Source organism: Lissotriton vulgaris, chromosome 8 (assembly GCF_964263255.1).
Source record: "Lissotriton vulgaris chromosome 8, aLisVul1.2, whole genome shotgun sequence".
Lineage (NCBI taxonomy): Eukaryota > Metazoa > Chordata > Amphibia > Caudata > Salamandridae > Lissotriton > Lissotriton vulgaris.
Window position 1 is genome coordinate 279,704,386 of NC_141696.1, and position 21,731 is coordinate 279,726,116.

At 43.6% G+C, this 21,731-nt stretch overlaps 1 protein-coding gene across 2 annotated transcripts in view; it reads right to left on the reverse strand.

Moving 5' to 3' along the window:
- CXADR (CXADR cell adhesion molecule) overlaps positions 1 to 21,731 on the reverse strand; it is a 193,669-nt gene that overhangs the window by 36,220 nt on the left and 135,718 nt on the right. Inside the window, exon 7 of one of the 2 annotated variants that reach the window (XM_086934048.1) lies at positions 11,052 to 11,238. In XM_086934048.1, coding sequence (XP_086790174.1) covers positions 11,052 to 11,238 — 187 coding nt within the window. Of the gene's footprint in view, positions 1 to 6,419; positions 11,239 to 21,731 lie in introns of those variants that run through there. The other variant, XM_086934046.1, reaches the window with a different exon arrangement.

Here is a 21,731-nt window from a genome sequence, read left to right on the forward strand (position 1 = left end):
TTCTGTAGATTAAGACCCCTCTGCAAATTGTTTTTTCTTCTTCTGAGATTGAATTAAGTATCGCTCCCAAATATGGCTGTATAGGAAGAAGTTATTAATGGGATTTTGTAGCATTTATTGTGAATCACAGTTTGTTTAATAGGTGGATAGTGATCTGTGCGTCTTACAAGAACCTCTGGTTGCTAGAACTCGATCAGCCAATCGTCAAAGGTATGGGAAGACATGAATGTTTTGTCTCCTTAAATGTGCTCCTACCACTGCTCGACATTTGGCAAATACTCTTGGGGCTGTTACCCCAAAAGGTAGTACTTTAAACTGGTAATGATGATCACATACCACAACCCGGAGGTACAGGTGGGGTGAATTGGTACATGAAAGTAGGCGTCCTTCTGATCGAACGCGGTCATGAAGTCGCTTTTTTTAGTAGTGGTTTGGCATCCTGGAGTGTCACTATATGCAAGTGTTCCGACAGGATGTATACGTTGAATGGTCATAAATCCAGGATTGGTTTTAGTTTCCCATCTTTTAGGTATTAAAAAGAATAGGGAGTATACCCCTTTGCCTTGGTGTCGGTGTCGTACAGGATGTATGGCCCCCTTTTTGCAGCAGAGCTTTTAAGTGGACCTTGAGAAGGTATACATGCTGAGAATGTTTGTTGAATGGCTTTTTAGTTCTAGGCAGTACCCCGTGCAAATTTAGCACCCACCGGTCTGATGCTACTTCAACTACAACTGGTGAAGTTGTTGTAGCCTTCCTCGGACAGATCCTGCATGATCCGGGGAATGGAAGCTAAGTCACTGAGCGGGAGCCCCTCTTCCTTTTTTTTTTTTACACCTTCCCTGTAATAGCTCTTGCCAGTTTGCTGATGGTATTGCTGCTGCTCTCTTTGGTAAGTTTGGGTGTCAGGAGCAGCATGTGTGTGTACTAGACTGCAAGGTTCCCATAGACTTAGCGGTCTCGGTCTTTCTTCATTTTTTCTAATTGGGAGTCTACCTCTGGTTCAAATAGGAGTTCCCAGTCAAATGTGATACTAAGCATAGGTCGTTTAACCTCTGGTTTGAACCCAGAGATGCGTAACCAGGCATGTCTGCGTACTAGTATAGAGGAATTTATTCCTCTAGTATCAATGTCAGCACTGTCTAGGGCGCAAGGTATGGTTGCAATCGACACTGGTCTACCCTCTGCAACTAGGTCTTACCCCCTCTTCCTGGTCTGTTCAGGGAGATGTTGAATAAGATCTTCCATCTCGTTCTTTGTTGCCTTGTTATATCTGGATAGGAGTTCTACTAAATTAGCAGTCAGTCAGTGATTGAGTGATTGGCGTGCCCAGTTGCCAACCTCTTCATTGCTGCACAAATGCACTTACTTTTTCTGGAGGTGTGTCCCTAGTTCTTTGGGAAGCTGCTCTTCATCAAAGTTGTCACTACCAGGGAATCGGCTGTTGCATGTCCCTGTGGCATCTTAATTTCTTTGCCATGCATTCTCTCCATAGTTTTTTTGTCCAGTCTGCTCATCCAGTGTGAATATGAGCTAATAGAATGTGGATGTGTGACTGGTGGAGTGAATGTCAGTTGGAGTGTTAGGGCTGAGCAGTAAAAATGCTGCCCCCGGTAGGGCCTTCCGGGTTTCTCCCAACCATCATTTACCTGTAACCTAAGACACTTATCTTACAGAATAGGGTATCCTATTATCACCTGTACTACTACTGGCTTCACTGTATCTTCATTTACTACAGTCCCCTAATTTAAGGAGGTTTATTGGGGAAAGGTGTTATTCCGCTCAATACATGGTGTAAGGACTCTGGTCTTCACTGGGTCTTTAAAAAAACAACTATGCGGAGACCTTGAGCACGGACCCTGTCACTTGCAGATATTGCTCACTCTTGGAGAGTGTCTCTATTAGGAAGTCTGTCTCCTCCTCTGTGGTGTGCATTTATACTTTGTGATATTCGGCCATGCGTTGAATAAAACTATGGCAAGAAAATCTGTCGTCTCGGGGAGATGCCCCTTTCTGGTATTGGTACATGTGTCTCGTAGCACACATTTCATGGGTCTGGGCTTTGTGGAGGGGTCTCCTTAAGAGTCTGAATCATGTGTATAGTGACTTTGGCTCCCTGCCTCGTACTCTGCTAAGTGTGTGGAAAATGGTGACATGGTCTTTGGAGATGTATTGTATTAAGATCAATTGGAGGGCTTGTGACCTTATGTTCCGTAGCTGTCTTTTTTGGTATTGGCCAAGGCGTTTCCATGTAATGCCTTTTCCTTTTATGAGACTTTTCTGGGAGAGGTTCCTTTCCTATTTAGTGTCTCTTTTGCAGGATCTCGTGAAAGCTTTTCCTTCCAACTCCACTTGTTTTGTGGCTGTTTTTGGTGACATATCTTTTTCTGTATTTTTTTTTCTTTGCTCCAGTAGAGATGTAAGGTGTAGGCAACGTAGTGGTCGACGCCAATGCCCTTTTCGGAGTTTAAATGTGGCTGTGCTCCAATATGTTTTACATATGTCTTGGCGCCGATACGGTGTGTGTCAACACCGTGCATTTGCTCAACTCCAGTCAGGGCCGGCTCCAGGTGGCCCTGTGCAGGGAGCGTAGGTGGGGGCCCCGGAAGAGGGGGTCCGGACGGGGCGGAGCTCAGGAAGGTGTTTCATAATTAAAGCATCTCTTTAGAATACATGCTGCTTTAGGAAGACCACCTTATTCATTTCGTCTTCCGTCTTTAGGGGATTTCTTTCTTAGCACTTTTGCTTTAAATGAAGTATACATAGATAAATATGTTGGCTCTAGCAACAGCAAGTGCACAGTATGCCATGTTATATGTATTTTTATATAGCTAGGGCAACTAGTAGCTGAAGGCAGGGTGTGTGAGAAAAGGCTTCTGGCCTATGTTTATATGCCAAATTAGAGGAAATAGTGAATTGTGATTGCTGGATTGTTAGCCGACCTATGTATGTGTTTGTTTCACTTGGCTGGACTGTTGGCCCCAAGCCCATCCCATTAATTCAACACCTGCCCCACTACCATCCCACCATTGCACTGACGCAATCAGATGAGTTTTCAGTGCTAAAGGCGGTATTCAATAATAAGTTGATCCTATAACCTATAAAATTGTAGAGTGCTGCTAGGAAAGCATTTCGCCTTCATGCCTAAGACAGACATTTCACAATTGCCGTTCTCCTTTTGTAGATGTACTTTGCCACAAGAGTCACCTTTGTTGTTAATTGAGGCACACCACATTAAAAGTGAGACTGGCATGAAAGGCATATGATTATGATTACCGTTGACTTTATTTCCCCGTGTGATTTCAAAAGGTCGTACTTGGGCCTCATGAGTCGGCCGGGCGGGCCTGCGATGCCATGACGCGAAATTGGGCAAAGGGCTGCCTAGTAGTTAGTTTACAAGCAGCACGTCGAGCACCACCACACTTGTGCTTGTACATAAATTAAGTGAGTGCCACAAATGTCAAAAACAAATAATCCAGCCCAGACAATGAAATATAATCAATGAAATGAATCTTTCAGTACATGACGTTTGTACATAACATGATCATTCTGCCCTTACCCGCCAGGTCACAGGACAGGTGCGCAGCGTACACAGTACAGTAAGTACTTCTTTAATCTGAGGCTGCGCTGCTCAGCTCAGCTCAGGCTCACACTCAGCTTACTCCGATCCGACGGACGACGACCTCCGACCACCACAGAATGCCGTTATGTTGCAGCTGAGCCAGAGACTAATAGACAAAAGCCACACAAGTTACGCACACGCGCCGGGAAGCAGCCAAGTTAGGTTGAGAGTCTGCATGCGCGCGCGCTGCCGCGCCGCAGATCACCTTGGCTTCCGGCGTCTGTCTGTGCCAGCCCGCCGGATGATGACAGTCAACTCAGCCTGGTCATGAATCCTCTTAAGTAACACCCCGGCGCCCCTGCTGCCCAATCAGGAGGTCGGTGGTGCGGAGCCAGAGAGGAGGCCAGGGAAGTGAAGGGGGGGGGGGGGGGGGGGTTAAAGGGGGGGGTCGACAGGGCTTGTGGAAGTGACAGTAAAAAACAAACTAAAAGCCTCCGGGGTCGGAGGCCGCCAAATCCTGCCAGGGGCCGCCATTGCCACGAATATGTGTATGATTCGATCCTCGTCGTGGCGGCCCCTGGGGTTTGGCGGCGGTTTTTGCACATGCCTTGGGCCGGCCCTGCTCCAGTGATTTTGGAGGTGCCGGAGGATGGAAAGGTGCAGTGTTGTGTGCAGGAGTAGATGGCCTTTTTGGCAACAAGCGCTGTGTGTCAGATCCGTACTTGTGACTGTGGCTCGATTGGGATCGAATATAGTCTCGCCCTGTCTCGGGTCTGAGGCGTGCTCCTGGTTGGACCAGAACCCGAAGGCTGTGGTGCACCTAGGCGATGTTTGGAGGGCTGAGAGAGTACTATCTTTATGTGGGGCGGGCCTTGTGCATTCACGGCCCTTGGCATTGTCTTCATCCTGGGCGCAACCCAGATGGTCTCTGATTGTGTGATGGTTCCATTACCAGCAAAGCAGACTCCTAGGCTTCTTCATGCTGGCTGGAATCGTCAGAGGAGACATACTGCAGACTGGCTACGATGATTCACTCTTCTCTTGGCGAATCACCTTCTTAGTCCCCAATGGTTTCAATGTTGTTTCTCTTCTGGCAAGAATTCTGCTTCCGCTGCCATCTCCATATTATGGGCTAGCCAGCAGTCTTGTCTGTTGTGAAGGGTCTTTAGTTTTTAACTGAGTGCAGGCTGCGCAGTCCCGTTACTTGTGCTCTAGCAACATGCAGCGATTGCAGGCGACGTGTGTGTCTGAAAATCGCATCTTTTGCCCTATACTTAGGGCATTTATGGAAAATAGTCTTTTTTACCCTTCATTACCGGGAGCCAAACATTCTCGATGGGTCCTGGATGAGAGCTACCTTTATTTTTTAGTCCACAGTAAAATCATGTGGTGTCTGGAATAAAACTCGGACCCACAGTGACTTTTGGAAGTTGCTTTTTTATGAGTAGAAGCTCATACAAGCCATCAGGCTTCCACAGGCTGCAAAGTCACCGAAGCTGCACTGTGCTCTGACGCAATCCATCTGCAGCAAAAAAAAAAATCAGCCTTACAAAGGAACCGTTGGACATGCGCATTACCTCAAGGAGGTAGAGACTCAGTGTCACACCAGCAGTAAAAACACTTCCTCGAGATTAACTTGCAAAGTCTGAACCCAAAAATTGATGGCAAGAGTGTGCATAGCATGTGTATCTGCAGTCAACCCATGCTAAGAATACTATGGTTCCTGGAAAAGTATGTATTTAAGCATATCGGGAAAGAAGGTGTGAGGCAGACTGCAACTTTATATGGCACAAATTTAGATTATCCGACTTTTCTGTGAATGACGTAGAGCACCAGGTCTGCAACCTGGTATTATTCGCCCCCCCTTCCCCAGAAAGGATTAAAAAAAAAAAAAAAAAAAGACTTTTTTCGGAAGTGCTTAGAGTTCTCTTATAAAGCAATACCAAACAAGGACTTTGAGCATACTAAGCGGACAAATCTTTTCTATGCTTCCCCCTTTACCTGCTGAGAGCCACTCAAAAAAAAAGGTAAAGATAAAGGCTTCACCCATAAGGCCATATGGACGCTATCTCTCAAAATAATTGTGCCTGTGTGAAACAATGAAACAAAACGTTGCTCACTTTTATCTGCCAAGTGCTAAACAAACTGATGAGAAAATCCTGTTTGTGAGTGTGCAGAGAAAGAAAGCAACAACTTCTGGTGTTGCATTGTGCACCCCACCCCAAAGATTTTTTAAATAAGGGTGTACCCAAATGTTCTAGTCCGTATCGAATAAAAATCAGACATTTTTCAAGTAGGCCTCAGACGAGAAATGCATTATAAAGCACTCACTGGGCCACAAACATATCTATACGTTGAAATACATGCATACATTTATAGTTGTAAGTCACATGTAAAAATGCTCACTTTAAATCAGTTGATTAGCAGAAAACACATCAGTGCTTAGTATGGTGGGCATGATCTAGGATTTTGATTAGGTCTAGATTATTTAACAGCTTTCAAAAAGAAAGAAAGCAGAATCAGAAAAGGCTAGGAAAGCATAATGTTTATGTTATAAACAGCTGCACAAAAGTCACCTGTATCAAAACAACGAACACTTAAGTTCAGTAAGCAAAGTAGGTATTTGGGAAGCACCTAACTACTCACAGGGCAGCAGTCGCAATAAAATTTAAATGAGGTGAATCCAATTTAAAAAAAGTATGTTAATGATTTAGCAGGAAGGATTTCAGTTCTCATTACCAACAGACCTGTAGCATTTAGTTGTGAAAAGATAGTAAAGTAAAAGTAAGCCAAAGGTATAAAGCGCGGTTAGTGCCAGAAAAAAACATGGAGACGAATAAAGACACACCAAACCAATAAATAAAGGCCAAAGAAAGAAATTAAATTATTTTATTCAAAAGTACAGAAAGTTTTTTAAAAAAAACAAAGTTTTCCAGCAGCATTCTAAAAACTCTAAAATAGTTCACGCATTTGAAAAAATATTTCTTTCACCAATTTTACACAGGTGATGCAATCAAATTTAGCACTGAAAGTTTCCTTTTTTACGTAATTACTCAAGTGGATTTGAAAAACAAGCACCTGGTTTTTAAAAACGAGGATGCACTTTGTTTTGTTACAGAAACAGGCTGAGTTCTCAATCCCTCCAAAACTAAATTTGGTCTCAATCACAAAATAGAGCGTCACAACATATTACAACCGCAGGAATGTATTTTCCTGTTTTTGGTACATAGGAAGCAAAAACAGAGCTGCTTTGCAACTCGTAATCAATATACCAAAACTATCATTTTCAATTTTATTCAACAATAGAACGCTACAGATAAGGGAAAAATATTTAGAAAATACATGAACAAAGAAACAAGCGCATGACTCATTGTTTGTATATACACAGATTTAGATCTTAGATCAGAGACCATATAGTTAAAATAATCCACAGCAAAGGAGCTTGACACTAACTTATGCAGTATTAGGATTCTAGTTATTTTAAGAAAAGTGAATTGTGGCACCACTGTCCAGAAAACGAGAAATTACTACACTTGGTCTCTTCTTCCCAAGTAGCCAAATTCAAGATTTTTAACAAAAATATATTTTTCTCGTAATTAATATAAAGCAGGACTCACCATTGATCAAAATATGACTCCCTGCTTACATCAAGAGATTTTAATAGAAAGTTCAAATGTCAAGCTCATTGATTAATAAAAAGGACAAGTACATCAATTTTGACAAGTTAGAAGCAAACCACACTCAAACATTAACTTGTTTTCTGAAGCGGAAGCACTGGAGCAAGCCCTTAAATGATCGGTCTCTGAATTTACAATTTAGGTTGGAGGCAATTGCCACGAGTAAGTCAGCAAGCGGAACTGTCGCTGTATAAGGCGACTGAAATGTCATCTAACTCTGCCAATGGCACTGTTTTTTCTATACCATTAAAACTGTGACTTTCCCCAACAAGTAAATACTGCAGTAGCCAAATAGAACGTTTAGGTTTGTAACAGAAAGGTGGCCAAGCAGAAGAGACCATTTTAAATGCACTCCAGCAGGTTATGACATTATCAAAGAATACTAGTTAATGCCAAAGTGTGGTTCAAACCCCAAGAAAAACAGGTTTTAAAAAGTACACAAATAAAGAATATGCAGTAAATGTGTCATATAAATAACAATGGGCTGAGCACATTTCAAAGGTAGACAAACTGACAAGTTTTACTGCAAAGGCACAAAAAAATACCAAACAAAATAAAGCGATGGGCATATGAATTTATGTTACAGAAGGAAATGTGTGTACAATTGTTTCGTACACAGGACCAATGTTCTAATCATTTGGAGGCACTCAACAAATGCGGCACGCAGAGCAGTCATTTGCTAGGTTTGTGATTTCCAAAAGCAAATGGAATGTCAGGAAAAAAAAAGATAAAACACTTTAAGAAGCTTGAAACTAATATCTACTCAATACTGGTAATCATTATTTTAAGTAAAAGAGCTGCATTACTTCTTCATCCAGTGCATGAGCTACCATTAAACAGACTACATATAATATAGCTTGCCTACTAATCCAACGATAATACCCAGCGTCTGTGCAAAATCTAAGAGTGGCCTAACATTATCCAGTACTATTAAAACAAGTAAAAAACTTAAGACAAAGAGAATCTACGTAAAATGTTCACACCTCATTGAGATAAACAACAAGGAGCACCAAAAGGCACCAAGAAACCTTAAGAATTTTTTATCTGCTGGATAAGATTATAAAGCCTACCTTGATCGATCTTCTGGAAGTGTGGCTATCAAATGATTATTGACATTCACAAATGTACCTTTACAGGATAATCAGAAAATAAACCATTATAGTTTATCACTTTTCTATGCCCTTTCTACATAATACCAAAATATGGAAAAGCTCACAAGCATCAGACAAATTACGTCAATCGATTCTTCCCTAAAAGCAAGGAACACATTTTGTTATTAACTGGATGCTGGTGACATTTAGCCATTTGGAATTCGATCAAGGAGTCTCCTTTCGACAGTATGCTATATTCAAACATCTGAATTGACATAAAAACCACTTATTCCCTATAGTGGCTTAACTTTAAAAGAAAAATAGAAATATACAAGACAAATATGAACAGAATAGGAACATTGCTAAATTTACAAGATCTAGAACAAACGTGAAAACCTGCTTCTTCAGGAGAGCATAACAGAAGCAGATAACTTCAAATCGCTCGTAGGACTGAAATCAAACATTTGGAAGTTCAAAATCATAACCCAATTCAATACTGGCATGTTACTCGCATTTGTATTTTTAAAATGCTTAGAATATGTTTGTAACCAACTATATCAACCAGAGTTTCGAAAGCAGAACTGCCGGGCAAGATGCAACAAACTGGAAAAAAATATGGTGCTAGAAATCGAAGAACACCATTTTGAATGGTTTTGGTCCACTAGCCAAATGAAGGCTCAAAGTGTTATGCAACTTCAGTATACCTAGGTAAAGAATTGCATACAATCACAATGGGACTGTTTAGCTGAGTGAGGAGCATGTATGCATATATATATATATAATAAGGACGAAGTGGGGTCTGTACAAAGAAGCAACTCATCAAGTCTGACACCACTCACTTTATTCTGAGGCTAGCTAATCCATTTTGTAACGTTTTCCAACCATAAGAGTACATTCAACAGACTCTGGAATGTTATGCATGTTAACATTTAAATAAGCCTTTTACTTAATACCAGAGAAACTAAATGGTCCAGGCTGGTGAGGTTCTGGGAGGTAGTAACAATGTAAGTCGAACTCAGGGATCAGCAACATGCCCAAAACTATCAGTACTCTAAACCTTCACAACGGGAGATAGAAATGCTTACATGCTCTACCCAAACTCGCATGTAATAACAAAGATTTCCTATACAGAGAAATCTATAAAGATCCAAAAGCGCTGCTTTAGATCTGAAATAAGTTTGTGTAGAAGAGGAAAGTTTGCCCATGAAAAGTAGTTTAGTTCTTCAACCGAGCCATTAATTAACAAATACTCAAGATTCTTTGAAAGTAAAATGAAGTCACTGAGGAAGTTTGGAGTACTTTCCATCAGCAAAAGGTGGTAGATAAATGTACCGTCAAGATGAAAGATTGTGTAACATAACTAGAGATAACGTTATGTACTTTAAACTAAAAAGAGTGTTCTTTGAAGTGAAATATTTTAGACTAGAGGGCAAAATATATGTAAAATAAATTAAAAGGGTTTACATTTTTCCAAAGACTGAGTGCTGTACTGCGGCTCCTGGCGCTTCCAAAGTAGTAAAACATTTTAGTCACGATCAACTTTGCATCAGAAAAATGAAATCAGTCACTGAGCATTGGTGGAAGGCTTACAGCAGTGTTTCTAACTTAATACCTCAGCAAGACTGCATCCACAATTACAGGTAAGGGCACTTTGAAAAGTAATTAGGACAAATTACAATATTCGGGACAGACCAGTCGTAAAAGCAGTCTATGCCCATTGAGCCTTGTACACAATACCTGTTACTCAACAACCATCTGTGGTACATGAGAAAAGTATACACTGCCCACAAACGAGAATCCAGTGACTACATCATCAACTTCATAATGCAAAGAGTTGGCAGGAGCCACCAAAGTAAGCAGGATGAATGTATCTCCTGGGAAATTTTACTCATCAAAGCCTGTATTGTACTTTAAACAGCACTAACTGAGAGCGGACGAGGAAAACGTAAACAAAAATAAAACTGCAAAGTGAAAAAAGTGAAGTGAGAATCTCGGGTAAAGTTCATGGTGTTAATCAAAGGAACAAAAAAATCAAGTTATGTGATACACAGATAGGCTTACAAAAAAGCAGAGGATTATGCATACTGAGGGCACGAAGGGTGCATATATGGACTAAAAGAGGGGTGTTAAACCACTTTTGAAGAAAGAGTTGGTTTTCCCTCAATATCACTCATTTTGCTTTATTTTCACAAGTTACAAATGTGAATGGCCTGCAATTAGCAGTACAATATAAATTAGAATCCAACAAATTTGATAAGGGTGTTTATAGAAGCAAGCATACAGGTGTTTTTTTCCTTTCCAAAATAACATTCCACACACAGCAAGATCTGCCTCTTAACTAAAATATAGTAGGTTGACATCACAGTCTGTGCATATTTGCCAATAATTAAAATGTCTGGAGTTGAGGGGGATATTCAGCATCAACAACTTCAATGTCTGCCCAAAATGTATTTTTGACAGTTCTTCCTGAGGTTTCTGATAAAACGATCCAAGTCATAACTAGTTTTTCAGATTTTTTTTTATAGTGGTCAGCAAACCTATATAAAAACTTTGTGACCTATAAGAACTGTTTGGGTCATGTTGTTACTTTGATAGCAGAAGAATACAAAATAGAAAAAGAACAAATTAACAAAATAAACAGACCTAAACTATTGACCCGTCTTTGCTTTGTGCTGGAATCATAACTGGAATAGCTCCCATTCTACTTAAATTAGGAGCAGATACCTTTGATGTTGAGAAGTTTGGTGCACTACTCGGTGGGCGTTCAAACTCTTCTGTCGGTATGTGGCTATACTGTGCCTTGGCATAGCCATCCATGTTGGAAGGAGACAGAGACCCAAGTGAGGAGTGATTGCTGCCAATGAAACTCCGTGCAGTTGAAGTGCGACTTTTTGGTGGAGCAACATCTTCTCTGTAAAACAACCATAATACATGTATTAACTCGAAAGGAAAGTTAAATATTCATCAGCATTAAGCTATAAATCAAGTTTATATAACCATCATCCATAACCAGAAAAAAAGCACTACCCTTCAACATGGTTCCTCCGTCCTATTGTTAGGTTAACATTTACAGAGGAAAGAAGCATGATCAAAGAGGCAGATGAGCAAAAACCACTCAGGTAACTGGTTGTAGCACCAAACACGACAATACTGTAGTGTGCACTGGACCAAGCTACTCAAGAAAAGCTCACTAACTGGAGGGAGCGAACAGATTGATTGGAAACAGTGAGACAGTAGACACCACTCTAGTGAATATCTGGTCAGCAGTGACAAGAAAAGGCTGGAAATAAGACATCTGCCTCAACTACGTTTGTTCTCTCAGCCATTTTGAAACAACAGCCCAACCTCAGAGAGGTAACTTTCAACATAGGGTTCAGTATTACATGAATTGCAGACACTTGTTTAAGCACATTAGCGCTGGGGCACATGCAGCTATCCTAAAGGGCATTTATTTCCTTGTTTTCTCATTTGCATGGGGGTATGGCCCCACCCTTGCAAATCAAGGGAATACTTTGACTCTATGCCAGCACCATACTATGGACACAGGCACAAAAGCAAACAGGCAAAGAAAGAGGTTGTGCCGGGTCATGGTGACCCTTGCAAGGGGGGAGAAAGGTAGAAAAAAAAAACAGACCTTCCCCTGCCACAAGTGCAGTCACTCATTGCACCTGCCTGCAGAGGGGGGGGGGGGGGGTGAAGGAAAATGCTACTTACCAGTATGAATCTGTTCTTGGCATGTAGAGCTGCAGAGTTGTACACTTAGCATTAGATCGCCACCTGGTGTTGGGCTAGGAAGATTGCATGTTCTCGTCGTCTTGGAAGAAGTCTTTGTAGTCACGAGATAGGTGACTCCTCCCTTGGACGATAGTGCGCATGGGTATCAGCTCCATCCTTAGATTGTTTTTCGCCATGATGGGAAATGATGGAGTTAGTAGAAGTGAAGAAAAAAAGATGTCCATGCGTGTGCATCTAAGTAAGATGAAACTGGAACAGATACAGGTCCCGGGGTGCGGGAGGGGTGAACAACTCTGCAGCTCTACATGCCAAGAACATATGCATACTGGTAAGTAGCATTTTCCGTTCGAGGCATATGAGCTGCAGATTGTACACTTAGCATCGATTGTGCAGCAGTGTCTCCCCTAGCGGTGATCACCTGTATCTGTTGCAGTAGTTTGAAAGAGTTTTAAGGACAGCTTGGCCTACTGCAGCTTGCTGCTTAGCTTGCACATCAACACAATAGTGTTTAGTGAAGGTGTGTGTTGTAGACCATGTTGATGCCTTGCATATGTCATCTAGGGGAATGTTTCCTAAGAAAGCCATAGAGGCTCCTAGTTTGCGTGTTGAGTGCGCTCTAGGAGGAACTGTTAATGTACGTTTTGCTTTTTGGTAGCATATTTGTATGCATTTTACAATCCACCTTGCAATGCCACCTTTAGAGATGGGGTTGCCTTTATGAGGTGGAGAGAAAGACAATACAGTTTTGTTTTTCAGGCTTAGTCCTATCTATATATTAGAGAAGAGCTCTCAACATCTAATGTGTGTAGAGCCCTTTCTGCCACAGACTCTGGGTTTTGGAAAAACACAGGTAATTCTACAGATTGGTTTAAATGAAAAGGAGTTATTACTTTTGAAGGAATTTTGGATTAGTTCTTACAACCACTTTGTTACGATGTAGTTGTAAAACTGGTTCTTGTATAGTAAATGCTTGTATTTCACTTACTCTAAGAGGTGATCGCAATAAGGAAAGCGGTTTTCCACGTCAGGAATGGCAGTTCACATTTATATAAAGGCTCAAAAGGGGGCCCCATGAGCCTTGTAAGAACAACATTTAGGTTCCATTTATACTGGAGAAGGTGGCAACCTAGGTGGTATAATTCTTTTTAATCCTTCCATAAATGCTTTAATTGCAGGTACTCTGAAAAGAGACAGATGATGTCTACTTTGTAAGTATGCTACAATTGCTGCAAGGTGCAGGCTTATGGATGAATATGCCAAGTTACACCTTTGTAAATGTAAAAGGTAACATGATATTTTGGATGGAAGCATCCAGGGGATCAATTTGGTTGTCTACCAACACCAGGTCTGTTAGTTGACCTTGAGCCTGGTTCCACTGTTGTGCTAGACATTCCTGTAACAGACGCATTTGCAGTCTTGCATATGGTACTATGAAGATGCAAGATGCCATCATGCCTATTAGTCTCATGAACACCCTGGCTTGCAGAGATTGTTGCTGTTGAAAAAGTGCGACTAAGGCTCGAATGCTCTGTATCCTTGCTGGACTGGGATACGCTAGAGCTGTAGACGTGTTTATTGTAGCCCCTAGATACTGATGTATATGAGAGGGTTGCAGGTGCGACTTGGTGTAGTTTATTGTGAACCCTAATTCGTGCAACGTTTGAATTGTCTGATGTGCGTGTTGGACACACTGATTGAATGACTTGGCTTTTATGAGCCAATGGTCTAGGTAAGGAAAGACATGCATTTGTTGTCTCCTGAGATGTGCTGCTACTACTGCTAGGCACTTTGTGAATACTCGTGGTGCCGTTGTCACTCCGAATGGAAGGACTTTGAATTGATAATGTTGTCCTTCCAGCACAAAGCATTGATACTTCCTGTGAGCAGGATGTATCGGAATGTGGAAGTAGGCGTCCTTCAAGTCTAGTGTTGTAAGGAAATCGCCTTGTTGCAGCAGTGGGAGCACTTGTTGTAAAGTGATCATATGAAAATGATCTGATTGTATGTAATGATTGAGGGGCCCGAGGTCGAGAATTGGTCTTAGTGTCCAGTCCTTCATGGGTATTAGAAAATATAGCGAGTAACCCCTGTTCCTTGCTGTTGTAAAGGAACTATTTGTATTGAGTCCTTTTGTAGAAGTGACAGAACTTCCTGTTTGAGCAGAGTAAGGTGTTCTGTAGACATTGGACGCTGCCTGGGTGGTATGTGTGGAGGTGTTGCTGTAAGTTCTAGGCAGTAGCCATATTGGATAATCTGTCGTACCCACCTGTCTGTTGTGATGGAGTTCCAGACAGGCAGGATTTGCTTTAATCCGCCCCCCACAGGACTGGAATGCTGTTGGCGGAGCAGAGGGAAGTCACTGTTTTGTGGCGGAAGAGGTTCAATTACTGTTGTTACCCCGACCTCTTCCTTTGTTGGTCTTGCCTCTATATCCTCCTCTAAAATATCCCTTGTTAGAGGATGTTTGTGTGTTAGATTTGAAGGATGTTGCATTGTCTGCACCTGTTAGTTTGGAGCCCCTCTATAGGAGGAGCAACGAAAGGAACCCCTAGTTTGTGTGGACTGTAAAGCTCCAATAGATTTGGCAGTGCCTATATCCTTCTTCATTTTTTTCACGTGCTGTGTCTACTTCTGGACCAAACAATTGGTTTTGATTAAAAGGTTGATTTAAAATGGTAGTTTGCACTTCCTGTTTAAACCCTGAAATGCGTAGCCACGCATGTCTTCTAAGTATGACACTAGTATTAACAGCTCTAGATGCAGTATCTGCTACATCTAGTGCGCACTTGATTGAGGCATTAGAAATAAGCTTGCCTTCTTGTACAAGATCAGTTGCCTGTGCCTTATATTGGTCAGGTAGGTATTCTAGCAGTTTCTCTAACTGATCATAGTGAGCCCTATCATATCGTGAAAGGAGGGTTTGTGTATTAGCTATATGCCATATGTTGGTAGCTTGCGCAGCTATTCTTTTGCCTGAGGCATCTAGGACTTTGGATTCTTTGTCAGGTGGGGGTGCCTCACCTGACGTTTGTGAGTTTGCCCTCTTCCTAGCATTTGACACAACTAGTGAATCTAATGGTAGTTGTCCTTTAATGTAGGCTGGATCTGCAGGTGCAGGCCTATATTTTTTCTCTATTCTAGGGTTTAAAATTCTAGTACGTACAGGGTCTTTAAAAATTTCTGGAGCATGTTTGATGACCCCTTTGAGCATAGGAAGAATTTGAACAGACCTGTGCGATTGTTCAAATGTGTCTAATAGAAAATCTTCCTCTGCCTCGTCAGAATGCATAGTGACCCCATGGTAAATGGCTGCTCTGTTCAATAGGTGCCCAAAGCCAATGTTAACTTCTGGGGGAGAAGGTTTTGATGGGTAGGACTGTGCTTCAGGAATATCTGGTATATCCTGGGGGTTTGGGTACTCCCAGTCTGTATCATCTGTAGGGTATGGGAAAGGCTCATCTGTGTCTATCCCAGTTCCTAAATTATACTCATCATTTTGAGGTGAGTGTGGAGATAAAAGAGGGGAATGTGAAGGAGATATCTGTGGTGAATTGTTAAGAGGAGCAGGAGATGAAGGATAAGGAAGTCTAGGTGAAGAAGGGTGCATAGGGGATGTGGCAGAGTCCTTCTTGGCAGGAACCACAGGTGTGGATGTTTCATCTGCCTTCCTCTTCTTGTGTGGTGTAGTGAACACCTGACCTGTCTTTGGGTCAATGTAGATCTTCTTTTGCAGAGGATCTGGCTGGAAGAGTTCTTCTTGTGGAACCTTTGTCGGCGCCGATTTTTTCGGTACTAGACTAGGTTGTTGCTTGTCTTTGGCCTTACGAGTTGTTACAGTGTCCTTTGGCGTCGTTTTCGGCACCAAAGGTGTTGTTTTTGGTGTCGTAGGCTGTTTCGGTGGCTTGGGCGCACCAGAATCAGGCTGTCTGTTTCGGCACCGAAGACGATGTCTTCGGAGTCGAAGCTGGTCTCATCTGCTTCGAGGCGTCGGAAGCTGGCTTCGTACCCTTGTCTTTAGACGTAGACGGTTTCGGAGCAGAGACTTATTTCAGTGCAGAGGGAGCTGGTGGAATCGGCACGTGCGGCTTGCTCGGTACCAAGGTACCGGAAGGCTTAGTTTCTTCTTAGCGGGGTTCGATGGCGGGGCTGTCGAAGTGGTTTTTCGGTCTTGACTGGGCCCCGGAGGCGGAATGTTGACCTTTGCCTTCAATCTGGGTGATGTGTGTGGTGCAGGGGCAGTAGTACTCACACGCTGACCCGATGGTATGGAGTCATCTGAGTAGTCTGCCTCTGATACGATCTGGAGATCATCGGAATCTTCTTCGGGAACGAGCGGAACCTCTTCGTCGAAGATAACCACCGGTTCCGGAGCTGATCTCTGCATGTCGTGTCGACGGGCCCTCTGATCTCTGATGGTTTTCTTGGATCGAAAGGACACGCAGGCTGTACAGCTGGATTCGTCGTGTTCTGGCGATAAGCACAGATTGCAGACCTCGTGGTGGTCACTGTGTGGAAACTTTGCTCCACACCTGGGGCATTTCTTGAACGGCGTCTTTTCCATGAGGTGTAGGCCTCATGGCGTGGATATGCCCAACGGCCCGCGTCGACGACCGGAATCGAGCTGATGGAGTCGAAACGATGTTAGTCAATGTCGAAAGTAGTTTGGTAAGTTTTTATGAAGTTTTTTGCGCTTCGAAATGCTTGAAAAGTCTATTTCTAGCAGGAGCGGCAAACTTTCATCCGAACCCAGTGGCGGAAAAAAACAATCTACGGATGGAGCCGATGCCCATGCGCACTATCGTCCAAGGAAGGAGTCACCTATCTCGTGACTACAAAGACTTCTTCCAAGACGACAACATGCAATCATCCAAGCCCAACACCAGGTGGCAATCTAATGCTAAGTGTACAATCTGCAGCTCATATGCCTCGAACATAACATTTTTCCTTTTCATTGCAGACCACGTGCCGACTGTATTGTTAATGACAGAGCAGTTGCTTCAAACAGCCACTCGGTCTTTCACTAATGAGCTACCCTCAGGACAAATGCAACTTTTTGTGTGGTTCTGGAGCAGTGCACTGTATATAAGTGAGCGCACTTTCCCCATTTTAGCCCAGTGTATCCTGTTAACAGTGTGCTATATCACCAACTCGAGGACGTTGTCTGGTGTTCTCATTTTATGTGTTTTTCCCCCATTGAGGTTCCGCCAAATGAAGTGATTTTGAGATATGCCCTTTTCACTTAATTCTGGTTAATAGGCAAGTTATTGCATAGAGTGATGCCTTAACTGGAGCGTTATTTTGTTTTACACATGTATGATACGTGTGTGGAAAACTAAGAAGGGCTAATGTGCCCCTGCAATACTAACTGCCACATTGTCTTTGACCCGGTGAACCATTCCTTACCTCAACTCTGCTCGCATCCAAACTCTGCATCCGTGACCCCCGGACTGAAACCTTTAATCATTGTACACACCATGGAGCCAGTTCAACAGGGCCCATGCCAGGTGGAACTTTCGATGGACCTTTGACGATGCCCCCTAGGCGGATAACAAAACTGTTCATACTTACCTAGGAGCACGAGCATCCCTGGCCAATGCCCGGTGGAGCGGTCATATGCAGCTATAGAGCAGTCTGGCCCTGGTATCACCCACTCAGCAGTCACCTACCGTGCCGGTCATCTGACATGGTTTTCCTAGTTTCCCCATTGTGTTTCCTTCCATCCCCATCCCTCCATGATTCTTTGATTTAATTGATGTAAGTATGTAACCTGTAACTCGTTGATCCTATTGTAAAGCGCTCTGATACCTCCGGGTCTAGCAAGCGCTGTATAAAACTTTTTAAATAAAATAAATAAATACAGCGAAAACAGGGTGATGGTGCCCTATATATAAAATGACCCCATGGGCCATATTGCATACAATGCCCCAAGTGTGCAAAAGAAATATACACCCATTTTCTGTTTCCCCGGGGCATTATGGTATTAAAAACAGGCGGCAGACATTTGCGCAACCCCCTTTTGCAATACAGATTGGTTAGAGGACAAGGCACCGTTCACTTTATGACAAGCAGGGGTAAAGAGGCCATTAGGAGGCACACTAGGAGGGGTCGGGAGCAGGAATCTGAATACCCAGACATCCTTATCGGCAGGGGACACTCTCTCCCCACTCCTTTGAAAAGCAGGATAGCTGTCCCTAGCATAGCAAAATACAGAGCAGCTGCTACATCTTTCACTAATGCACGTAGTTGGCTGCCCTGGGGGCCGCGCATTAGATCAAGGGCATACTGTCCATAATTTTGCACAGCACACCTAGTTAAAGAAACGCGGCAAACATGACCAAAGTGCTCCAATTATTAATTGCCCCAGGAAGGAAAGTGAATATGGCGTAATTGGAGTTCAGTAAGGACAGGGAACACTGCTGGTACTAACATGAAACAGAAAGTGGATTCTCAGGAAAAGATGTGCCAATCAATCATTAATTGTTTATATTAAGTGCTGAATAAATACCCCAAAGACTTTCGACTAATATCGAGAAAAAAACATTAAACTAAAATAATGACAGTTAATCAGATTTGTAAATAACAAGAGGAAAATGAAAAGGTTATTCTAAGGTCAAAACTGAAAAACCACGGCAGACATGGGCAGATGTGTTTCCGGTCAGTAGAACTGTACGGAAAATAATTCAGTTTAAAGCCCTGGTTCTGGTTTTTAAAGCCTTTCATACGATTGAGCTCCCTATCTTAAAGACAGATTTCAGCCTCATTTACCCCAGAGCATCCTTAGAGCTTCATCCCAACTTTTGATTGTTACTCCCAGGGTGCGACTGCCTCGGACAGGAGGTAGATCTTTTCATATAGTTGTTTCATGGCTGTGGAATAGCCTCCCTCTCCCTATTAGACAGAGCCCTACCCCCTGACTTTCAGGAAAAATCTTAAAATGTGAGTCTTCCAGCTGTGAGCCGGCCGTTCGACAGTGATCTGTTTTGCTCTACGTTACGTGATGTATGGCTGTTTTCAGCGCCGGGACACTCCAGGGAGTAGCCGTGCGCTTCATAAATATGGGCTAACATAACATAACTGTAAAGCTTACCATTGAGTACCCTATGTTCAGCATCACTTGAGCATAAAACGTGTAAGTTGATCTATGACCCTACCAGCACCTACAGTCTGCGCACCACCTATCTACTTACTTAAACATCCAGTTCATGCTCCAATTAGTAGGGAGACGCTCGCAGAAAAAAACTTGAAAGCAGCAGCGGGGCACACGTGAAGGGAGAACCACGCTCCCCAGCATACCGAGGGAGCGAGAGCGGCCCTACCGACATGCCCTTCCGCCCCACAGGTCCACTTTACCTCTCGCGTCTCCTGCTTCACGGGAGATGCTCGCAGAAGGAACTTGAAAGCAGCAGCAGCGGGGCACACGTGAAGGGAGAACCACCCTCCCCAGCATACCGAGGGGCAGAGAGGCGCCCTACCGACACGCCCTCTGCCCCATTTAATTGGCTTCTCGCTCTAGTCCCGCGGGAGTGCGCCGGCGAAGCTTGGGCCAAGGGCGGGCCCATCTGAGACCAGAGGAGGCCGGGCTGGGCCCCCCCCTCCAAGCCCACAGACTTTAAGAAAAAAGTAACGCTATTTTGTAAACTGTCAAGTTGCAGGATAGCCTCTAGAGTAAACTAGGTCAATGCGTAATGGATGAGGGAGATAAGTAGTGGGAACAGGGTACGTAGCGGGGACTCTCGATCAATTTATTACGAGGGTTTCCTCAGTACTGGCCCACGAAATAGCCCTTACAGAACGCCGCTTCTCGATGGACCCAGTATTTTCAAAAAGGTCATCTCTGGGGGCCATCCAGAATACGCGTAGCCCTAGTAGTCACTGTGAGGACAACACAGTCGCTTCGCAGGAGTAGCTCACAGGTACAGCTGCGGCCCCTGCCCCTCTGGTAGAACGGGGGATAAGGCAGCATTCGCCTATAAATGTTATGCCTGGAGTAACTATACTTTCTACCCCCGAGGAGCGACGGTCACCAGGGGAACATCTGAAGGACGCAAGGGCAAAAAGAAAGGAGCTAATGGGGCAGCGCCACCACAGAAAGGGAAGAAGTCTAAAAATTGTCGTATTATTTGGAGAATGAGACTCCCCCTATGGGTCCACCAGTGGATGAGACTGCCCGTGGAATCCAGTCAGGGGGTACTGCAAAGGCTGGCCCTGAGGTAGTGACTGCATTGGACCCACGGCTCAGGGAGGAAGCAACCTGGAAGAGAATAGAAGCCCTCCTAACATCTCAGCTGGAGCCTCTCATGGACTGACTGATTGCAATTGAACTGTGGCTGGGGGAAGTGGAGGGTGGGGTAATGCGTACCCTGGGTAGTATTAATGAGAAGGTTGGGAGGACAGCTAATCCTCAGAGTATAGGCACTGGAAGCGAAAGGGATTGGGGTACAATTATCTCAAGCTCCTCCGTGGCAGCTGTACCAGCCAGCACGGTACAACCCCCGTCAAGGAAAATCGGGGGGAAAATAATGTTGGCAACGGAAGGATAGACAGTAGAAGCCAAATGAGGGCAGGAGGGAATGAGGAAAGGGAAGGAAACATCGTAAAGAAAATGTATCCCCGTTTGGATCTGCCTCCCAAGTGTTCACCCTATGTGGCTGTTTTGACAGGAGTGCCCCAACTAAAAATGGAGACAGAGGAAACATATGCCCAGTTGAAAAACAAAATAATACACTGGCTAAATTATAATAGACCTATGCCCCAACAAGTGCACTCGAAGATTTTACATGTAATAAGGGTGAGTTGGGTGGGACATAGATATAAGAATAAGACCACCGTAGGGGACTGTATCGTGGTGAATTTTAGAGATCCCAAGGCAGTCCAACACATCACTCGCGGTCCTCAGACTGATACTAGTTCAAAAAGACAGACATTTAAACTAAGTTATTTCTATAAGCTCGCATATATAGGATCTAATGGAGGGCGTTGGGATGACCAAATGGGGAGGACCTTGCAGCCAGATAGAGGGTGTGGTGGGGCCCCGAGAGAGAGGGGTGAGTACCATGGTACTGATGCTTAGGAGGCACACTCACAAGTGAAGGAGATAGCCCAAATAAGAGTTTGTCCTCCCGTTGTGCAATAAATATGCACCACTGGATGAGTTAGCCAACTTAGTGAGGTAGATTGACTGCCCCCCCCCCCCCCCTGAAGGAACTCTGGACAGGATTCAATTAAAATGAGATATTCCAATTCTAGTAGCCCCAACAGACACGCATACGGATAATAGCCCTTTAGGAATCCTGCGGCTCCACTAAGAGATCAGTGGAGTACCGTAGAGCTAGTGTCCTGGAATGTAGCAGGTTTATCAGCTAAATTCCAGAACACTGAATGGCTGGATTACATTAATAGGTTCAACATCATCTGTATCCAAGAAACCTGGGAACCGGATCCCACTAAATTCAACTTGGTTGGGTACAAATCCTTTAGCATACCAGCAGGTAGCTCTGCGGCTGGAAGAGCTAAGGGCGGTCTCCTAATTTGGGTTCAGTTGAGCCTAGATGGAGGGTGGACAGACTTGAAATGGAATTCAGACTGCATGATGGCGGTACATTTTAAGAGTAATGAATTTAGTCTAGTATTGGTACATTTTTACAATGCTGGAGGTTGCAAAGCAGGCGA